This window comes from Elephantulus edwardii, unplaced genomic scaffold, assembly GCF_000299155.1.
Source record: "Elephantulus edwardii isolate Elephantulus edwardi_28Jun2011 unplaced genomic scaffold, EleEdw1.0 scaffold00007, whole genome shotgun sequence".
Taxonomy (NCBI): Eukaryota; Metazoa; Chordata; class Mammalia; order Macroscelidea; family Macroscelididae; genus Elephantulus; species Elephantulus edwardii.
The window spans coordinates 36589313-36598597 of NW_006399757.1; the positions used below are offsets into that span (position 1 = coordinate 36589313).

Sequence of the window (9285 nt, forward strand, 5' to 3'; positions counted from 1 at the left end):
CATAATCCAGGCTATAGTCTTCACAATTACATGCTATGCATCGGAGAGTTGGACAGTGTATAGGGATGATAGAAAGAGAATCTATACCTTTCAGCTGTGGTGCTGGAGAAGAGTGTTGAATATACCATGGACTGCTAGGAGAACAAACAGGTTTGTCCTGGAGAGAGTGAAGCTGGTGTGCTCCTTCATCTGACATACTTTGGGCATGTTGCAAGGAGGGACCAGTCCTTGGAGAGGGATATCATGTTTGGGATAGTGGAGGGATGGTTCAGGAGAGGAAGACCCTCGATCGATGAGATGATCAATTCTGTGATTGGGTGGTGGGAATGAGTGTGTCAGAGATGGCGAGGGTGGCACAGAATAGAGCAGTGGCTAGGGCTCTTGTACATAGGGTCACTATGAGTCACAAGCAACTCGACAACACAGAACAACATTTTAAAAAAGCAATTTTCAAAATTCACTCCATCTTTGAGAATATAAGCTAGCAAACCAGTATTTTTAAATAGCTTTTAAGTTAATTTACATTTTTAATTTACTTACATAGTATTTTATTTAGATAGTGATTTTTTCCATTTTTAATAACAATATGAATATATATCAATTCAGTGGGAATTTATTATTTCATGTTTTTTTAAAAAAAGTCCTCCTCCCACCAAAATAATCAAGCCAGTTATTGTCAAATCTGTTCCAATTTGTGATGATGTCATGTGCTTTAAGAATAAAATTGTCCATAGGATTTTTATTGTGACCATTCAGAATTAAATTTTCATACTTTTCTTCCAGGACACCTAGGGGTGTATTTGAACTACCAACTTTTTAGTTTGCAGAATACTTAATCATGTTTACCACCCAAACTCAAAAACCAAATTCTGACACTGAGCTGATTCTGACTCATAGCAACCCTCTGTTGGGTTTCTGATGCTGCTAATCTTTTTTGGAGAAGACTGCTCCCACTGTGGAGTGGCTGTAGATTGGAACTGTTGACCTTTTGTTTAGCAGCCCAATGCATTATGTGTTATTGCTACCAGAGGCCTCTTTTTTTTTTTAACTACACAGAGACTCCTTTAAAAATCTTGCATCTACTCTTAGATGGATTTTATAGTGGTCAATATTTTAGGAAAGTGGCAAGTTTGGAAAATAGTAATCCTGTTATTATTTAACCATGGTGTGGCCAAACTGTATATTGTTTCTCTGTTTTTCAGTTTTTTCATCCATAGAATATTAATAGTAACATCTGCTGTCCTATTCTGCTTCATAAAAGCCTGACAAAAAACAATGTACATGAAAGCTTATGTAGCTTTCTCTAGAGCCCTCCTGTACAGTACAAATTATGGCATGAGTAACATGTTATACATAAAAAGCCTCACAGCTATCAAGTCAGTTCTGACTGACTAATGGTGGTTATGTAGGACAGAGTAGAACTCCTGCAGAAGCTGTGCAAGGCTTTAACTATTTACAGATGTGGACTGCCCCATCTTTTTCCTTTAAAAAGGCTAGTAGAGCTAGGCTACTAAACGTTGGGTTAAGAGCCTCATGCTTTTAACTGTAGTTACAACTTCTTGCATGTCATAAAAAGAGAAGCCCACAAAACCAAAATCAAATCAGATCAACTTCTTGCATGTCAAACAATGCCAAATAGAGAGTATTTAGTTTAATAATAGAGAGTATTTAATTTAATGATCTACCAGCACTTTAGCTTACCTGGCTTTTAGAGATAGAATATTGTTTCTAATTGCCTTAAGTAGTAGTGTACATTTTCAAAAAGTCCTTTAAGTTCTAGTATAATTAGAATTTTAAAAGTACTATGATTCATTTTTAGTGATAATGGTCTATAGACTGGAAGAGATATTATGAAATCATACATCAAATAAGTAAACTTTATGGTGGTGGTGGTGGGTATTGTTGAGTCGGCATTGAACCATAGCTGACTCTCCAGTGGATTTTCAGAGGCAGTTAATCATTCGTACAGGAGGAGATTGTCCATCCTTCACCCATGGAAAAGCTGGTGGATTCAAACAGCGTGCCTTCGGGATTGCAGCACAGCTTCTTACCGCTCTTAAATTTATTATAATGATTATGGTAATGCTCATGATGCTACAGGTTTAGATAAAATAGAGTAACTGAAACACGTTATATATGTTAATGTAAACCATGAATTTTCATTCTGTGGACAGCTTGTGATTTATAGTTTGTGCTTAATAGAAGTAAGTGTTAAGAACTACTACCTGGCTGACTGACTGGAAGAGATCCATTTTTATTCCCATTAAAAAAAAAAGGTGATCCGACAGTGTGGAAATTACTGAAAAATATCATTGATATCATATGTAATCAAAATCCTGCTGAAGCTTATCCCAAAATAACTGAAACAGTACATCAACAGAGAACTACCAGAAATACAGGCTGGGTTTAGAAGAGGTTGTGGCACTAGAGACGTTATCACCAATGTTAGATGGATCTTGGCTAAAAGCAGAGTACCAGGGGAATGTCTCTCTGTGTTTCATTGACTTTGCAAAGGCATTTGACTGTGTGGATCACAACGAATTATGGTTAACCTTGAGGAGAATGGGAATCCCAGAACACTTGATTGTGATTATGCAAAACCTATACTTGGACCAGGAAACAGTCCTCAGAACAAAGCGAGGAAACTCTGCATGGTTCAAAATCAGGAAAAGAGTGTGTCAGGGATGCTCCATACCTTTTCAATCTATACACAGAATAATCATTCAGGAGGCTGGGCTTTATGAGGAGTAATGTGGCATCAGGATTGTAGGAAGATTCACCAACAACCTACATTATACAACCTATGACACAATCTTACTTGCTGGACCTGAGGAGGACCTGAAGCACTTGCTACAGAAAATCAAGGACTGCAGCCTTCAGTATGGATTGAAGCATAACATCAAAGAAGATTCTCACCACTGGGCCAACTGGTAGCACCATGATAAGGTTGTTGACAATTACAGCTTGCTTAGCTCCACAGTCAATAGTGTTAACACCGGCAGTCAGGAAATCAAAAGACAAATTGTACTGGGAAAATTGTGTTGTCAGGATCCTCTCCAGAGTACTGAGAAGCAATTTTGTCAGTCTAGAGACTAGGTGCACCCGATCTAGGCCATGTCTTTTCACTTACTTACTATGCATCAGAGAGCTAACCAGTGACTAAGGATGGCAGAAAAAGAACTGATGCCTTTGAGTTGTGGTGCTGGAGAAGAATCTTGAACATACCCTGAACCGCCAAGAAAACACATAGTCTGTCTTGGAGAGGATGGAACCAAGTATGTCCTTGGAGGCTAGGATTTTGAAGTCTGTCCAACATACTTTGGGCATGTGGCAAGGAGGGAAAAGTCCTTGGATAAGGACATCATGCTTGGAAGGGTGGAAGGACAGTGCAGGAGAGGAAGGCCCTGGATGAGATGAATTGACAGTAACTGGGGCAGTGGGAGTAGGGATATTGGAGTCAGTGACATTAGCTCAGAATAGGGCAGGCTTCAGAGCTGTTGTTCAGAGAGTCGCTTTTAAGTCTCAGGTGACTCAGCAGCACATAACAACAACATATCTTTTTTGATGAGAATGAGAAATTGAATTCTTATTTGGACTTGTAAAATTAATAACTTTTTATACACTTTTAAATGTTGACAGGTACTACTCTGCTTTAAAAACTATGGAACAGTTAGAGAATGTGTACTTTCCGCGCGTTAGTCAATACCGGTTTTGTCAGCTAATGGTAGAAAATCTTCCTAAACTACGTGAAAATATTAAAGAAATCTCCATGTCTGATCTCAAGGACTTTTTGGAAAGTATTCGAAAACACTCTGACAAAATAGGTGAAACAGCTATGAAACAGGTGAGATTTTAAAGGAAGTTTTAATTTAATGCTATTTCATAATCTAGGAAATAGAATGTATTCAGAGTTTAGTCTTATTTACTTATATAAAATCCTTAGTTTTGCCATCATATATACTTTTTAAAAATTGTAGATAAGAATGGGTTTCACCAGGGTTTTCTTTGGATTTGTGGTTATTCCTTGTTTAAGTAAAGTCAAGCCAGCTTGAATTCATCAAGTACTCACTAACCAAACTCAGCAAATTTTTTCATGTATGTGATGTTACTATAATCCTTACCAGCAGTAGAATATAGCATAAAACAAACTTTAAAGATGTCAGTGTTATGAGGTGTTGGAAAGAAATTAGTAGGAGATAGATAATGAAGGGGGGAAAAGCTGTTTAAAAGGAATATATGATTAGGCATTGCATATATGAGAACAGTCCAGAATAAGAGGTGCATAGCAAAGTGGACTGGGGGAGGGATGAGGGAATAAAGGAGGGGAGGGAGGAAATAACAGTAAATAAAAAAACCCCCACATGAATAGGGTAAGGGAGGATGGAGGGAGAGGGAGGAAAATGTGCAACAATGCATGAATGAAAATCCAACTTTTCTGTAAACTTTTGTTAAAATCACAAAAGAAATATCAGTATTACAGGCAATTATAAGCACTTCTATGCAAAGGTCCTAAATTGTTCTCTTTTATTTTAAAAAAAATTAGCTTTGAGTTGAAAACTTCTGTAGCTTTGTAGTAAAAAGACAGTGTAAAAAATTTGACCTTTATAAAGTCAGTATATACCCTGCCTTTTGAGTTAGATATTTTCCTCCTAGGGAAATTAATGAAAACATATTTTCACAATGAAAAGTTAAAACAGTGTACTTAGTGATGTCTGTGTTAGCTTTGTTCATAGTGGCCAAATCTGGGAGGAGAGGGATCTAAATGGTTATCTGAAGGAGAATATATGCACAAATTATATTTATACAGTTGGCTACATGGCAATTAAAAGAGTTGAATCACCAAATATGTATATGGAACAATATGTATACATATTTTATACAGTCTGCTGACCTCCAGGAAGTGGACACATGAAAGCACACAGTATTATTTTGTTTATATACAGTTCTAAAGCAGGCAGAGTTAATTTAGGGTGGAAAAAAGTTGAACATTGATTGCCTCTGGGAGCCATATAGCCTCGGAAGACTTTAAAGGCACTTTCTGGGGAGCTAGAAATGTATAGTGATAGAGGTGAGTGTGGTTCTGTATTTGTAGATAGGGTTGTCTCCGGGAAGGATTTGTTCCTGTGAATGTGACTTTTTAAAAATTTTTTTAAATTTGTTGTTTTTTGTGTGTGCCATCAAAGCAGATCTGACTGGTACAAGAGGAGATTATCTCTCCTTCTCCAGCAGAGCATCTGGTGGATTTGATGAATGTGACTTTTTTGAAAATAGTATCTTTGCAGATACAATTAAATTAAGATGTAGTCATACTGGATTAGAATGGGCCCTAAACCTAGTTAACTTTTACCCTGATAAAGATAGACTCAGAGATATGCACAGGAGTGAAGAAGGCCATATTGAAATGGAGGTAGAAAGTGAGGTGGTAACAACGCAAGTCAAAGAATGCTAAGAATTGCCAGCTACAACCAAAATCAGTGGAAAGGCAAGAGAGAATTCTTTTCTTGATCCTTCAGCATGGCTGTCAACACCTTGAGCTCAGACTTCTAGCCCCTACAGGAATGTAGAATTATTGGTTACAAACCTGTAGTTACCACTTGGCTCCATTTCTTCCCTTCAGTGCAAACCCAGAGATAGTGCATAGAAGAGGCCTTGTAGTGTCCTACCTTTGCTTGGATTTATCCTGCTGTAGCCAGTGGACACTTCTAACACTCACCTAGCTCAGACTTCTCAATGACTACCTTGAATCAACCCTGGAGGTCATGGCAAGATAGGCAGAATGGCCAGTGGTGCAGTGGTGCCTCTATCATGGCCCGAGAGCCAACTTGAGTCTGGCCAGGACCTGGGTTGGGCTCTTCATTCTGCCACATTCTGGAAGCAACTCATAGCTGACTCTCCATGGGGTTTTCTGAAATTGCAAATCACTTGGAGGAGATATCCCTTATTTATGCTGTGGAAGCCGTGGGTGGATTTGAACTGCCAGAGAGGCACAGTCTTTGAGTTATCTGTGCAACTCCCTAAAGACTAGGCCACCAGAGCTTCCCTTCTCGTTTGGGCAAGAAGTTAAGATTAATGATCTAAGTACCTTTCTCAAGAAGCTAGAGAAACAACACAGCCAATTAAACTCAAAGAAAGTAGAAGAAAAGATATAATCAAGGAGAGAAGTAAACCTACTACAGTAGAAAACAAAATAAAATAGGAATGATCAACAGAGCCACAAGTCAGGTCTTACATTTTCTAAAAATAGATAAACCTCTATAAAAATGTTTTTAAACAGGAAGAAAAATCATTGAATTTAAAAATGGGGCAGCACTACAGAACTTATACTTACATATTAAAGGAAAGTATTATTAACACAGATTTTAATTGCTTTTTATCTTAATGCATTTTGAAATAGTCATTATTTTTCTTCTTTCATTATAGGCACAGCAGCAGAAAACTTTCAGTGTAGTTCTGCAGAAACAAAATAATATAAAATTTGGAAAGAACATGTATATAAACAATGATAGAATTCCAGGAGAAAGGAATGAAATGAATTTGAAACATGCACTTGAAGAAGAAGATGAGAATGAAGAAGAGGTAATAGAATGTCTTTATTTTTTAATCTATTACTGGGTAAATATTTTCTTTTGGATTACAATGTATATTTATGTGACTCAGTCTTTCCACATGTAAATTGAATTTCTATAAATCAGTTTGTAATGGGCAGTTAGGACAGTGGAGCCATGTGAAATACTAACTTGTATATCTCTTGTATATTAGAGTATGTAACTTAACAGATGTGTAGGATATGTTTCAGTTAGAAGCTACTGATAATTTTTTGACACCTTATCTTTGCCATTGGGACTAATCTGGATAGCTAACCCTTCCCCCCTTGCCCCCAATGTGTTATATGATACTATAGAGTATTTAAAATATGGTTAATGTTAAGTTTTTTACTTCTTAAAATAGAATTTTAGTAAACATGTTGTTAGATACCTTTGAATTGATTTTGACCCATAACATTGAACTAATTCAAACTGCCAACCTTTGGATTCACAGTTGAGTGCCACTAGGGCTCCTAGTAAGTTGCAAACCTTGAAATTATTACTGAATATTTAGTTTTCTTTATCCTTTAAATATGAATACATTTTCTAGTTCTGTTCTTCTGTTCCTTCAATGAAGTCTTTGATTAACTTTCATGAACTTTTCCTTTGAATTTTCTTAGGATGAGTCCTGGGGGGTTTTGCATATGTGTTACTTTTCCATTTGCATATTTTACTTTTATTTTAACCTTCATATTTCTTTATAAACTTGATGTTTCTGTATAAATTATTTTTCAACTTGTGAACCTCTAACATACTCTTGATTTTCTAAGAATTCTCCAAGATGATTTTAAAAAATTGCATTTTCATTAGAGGAAAATCTAATAATAAGAACAACTTACTATAAAATTACCCAACTATATTTGGTACCCAGTTGGATTATTAGTACTGAACAAGAATTGATTTGATATGTAATGGTCTTTTACAACAATTTCACAAACCAAGAAACAAGGAAAATCTGAGTCATCACAGGAAATGTGATTAGCATGCCAAATTCAGAAGAGCAGTGATGACAGTGTTAGGAAAATACAATTAATTTAATACCTTTTTGGTCTTTTTAAGTGTTACTTGGTATTATATAAGTGTGTTATCAGTACAGAAGAAATTTATGCCTAATTTTAATGTTTATTAATCTCATTGGAAAAAACCCGTTGTTAGTCAGAACTGATTTAGTGCTGACCCTTTAATGAGTTTTTGGAGGCTCATTTGCATGGGATGAGATTGCTCATCTTTCTCCTTTTTAGCCATTTGTGGATTTGAACTGGCAGAGTGGTTACTGCCTTTGGGTTAGCGACACAAGTCCCTGCAGACTAAGTTAAATAATTATGAAAATAATTTTTCTCTGGGGATTCATGCGAGTATAAATGTGTTCCTTTTAAAAAGGGTTCTACAAACTACCATGAGATGACATTTCACCCCATTAGCAATAGCAAAGTTCAGTAGGACAGCAGACAAAAAATGCTGTTGAGAATGTGGAGAGATTGGAACTCTTACTCATTGCCGGTGGGAATGTAAAATGGTACGACCACTATGGAAGGTGGTCCGGCCCTTTCTCGAGAAGTTGGAAATAGAAATACCATTTGACCCAGCAATTCCTCTGCTCAGAATATCCCCTAAAGAAGCCAAAGCCATGACTTAAATAGATGTATGCACACCCATGTTTATTGCTGCATTATTAACAGTAGCAAAGAGATGAAAGCAAGCCAAGTGCCCATCAACAAATGAATGGATGGAAAAACTATGGTACATTCACATAATGGAATATTATACACATAGAAAAACAGTGAACTCGTGAAACAATATAGGTGAGCCTGGAGGACATTATGCTGAGTGAAATATCTGTCACAAAAGGACAAATACTGCATAATACTATTGTTCTAAAATAGTACTGACATGAAGGGCTAAGGGGAGAATAGGGAAAGAGTGAACATTGTTTTGGAACAGATGAGGGGGAAAATGTCCAAAAGGAATATATGATTAGGTATTATATGTATGACAGCAGTTTGGAGCAAAAGGTATATTGCAAAATGAACTGGGGGAGGGGCAGGGAGGTGGAGGGAAGAAAATGTGCAACAATGAGTGAATTAAAAAAAAAAAGAGTTCAATAGATGCAAAAATCATGAATAAAATATTGACCAATAGAATCCAGCAATGCATCAAAGAAATAATCCATCATGACCAAGTGGGATTCATAACAGGAATGCAAGGATGGTTCAATATAAGAAAAACAATTAATGTAATTCATCATATTAACAAAGCAAAGAACAAGAACCACATGATCCTATCAGTTGATGCAGAAAAGACCTTTGACAAAATCCAACACCCTTCCCTGATTAAAACACTCAACAAAATAGGACTAGAGGGGAATTTCTTCAATATAGTAAAAAGTATTTATGAAAACTCGAGAGCCAACATTGTTCTCAACAGAGAGAGGTTAAAGGCATTCCCTTTAAGAACAGGAACTAGGCAAGGATGCCCATTATCTCCTCTCTTATTCAATATTGGAAGTCTTAGCGATAGTAATAAGACAAGAGAAAGACATAAGAGGTATACAAATTGGCAAAGAGACGGTAAAATTATCCTTCTACGCAGATGACATGATAGTATACTTAGAAAACTATTGGACATAGTTGACCAGTTCAGCAAAGTAGCAGGATACAAGATCAACATACAAAAATCAGTTGGATTTCTCTACAGTGACAAA

At 36.5% G+C, this 9285-nt stretch overlaps 1 protein-coding gene across 3 annotated transcripts in view; it reads left to right on the top strand.

Annotated features, from left to right (window-relative positions):
• Nucleotides 1–9285, top strand: part of EXOC6 (exocyst complex component 6) — a 254131-nt gene that overhangs the window by 81295 nt on the left and 163551 nt on the right. For all 3 annotated transcript variants that reach the window (XM_006880347.1, XM_006880346.1, XM_006880348.1), the window contains exons 6-7: nucleotides 3640–3844; nucleotides 6421–6576. In XM_006880347.1, coding sequence (XP_006880409.1) covers nucleotides 3640–3844; nucleotides 6421–6576 — 361 coding nt within the window. The remainder of the gene's footprint in view (nucleotides 1–3639; nucleotides 3845–6420; nucleotides 6577–9285) is intronic.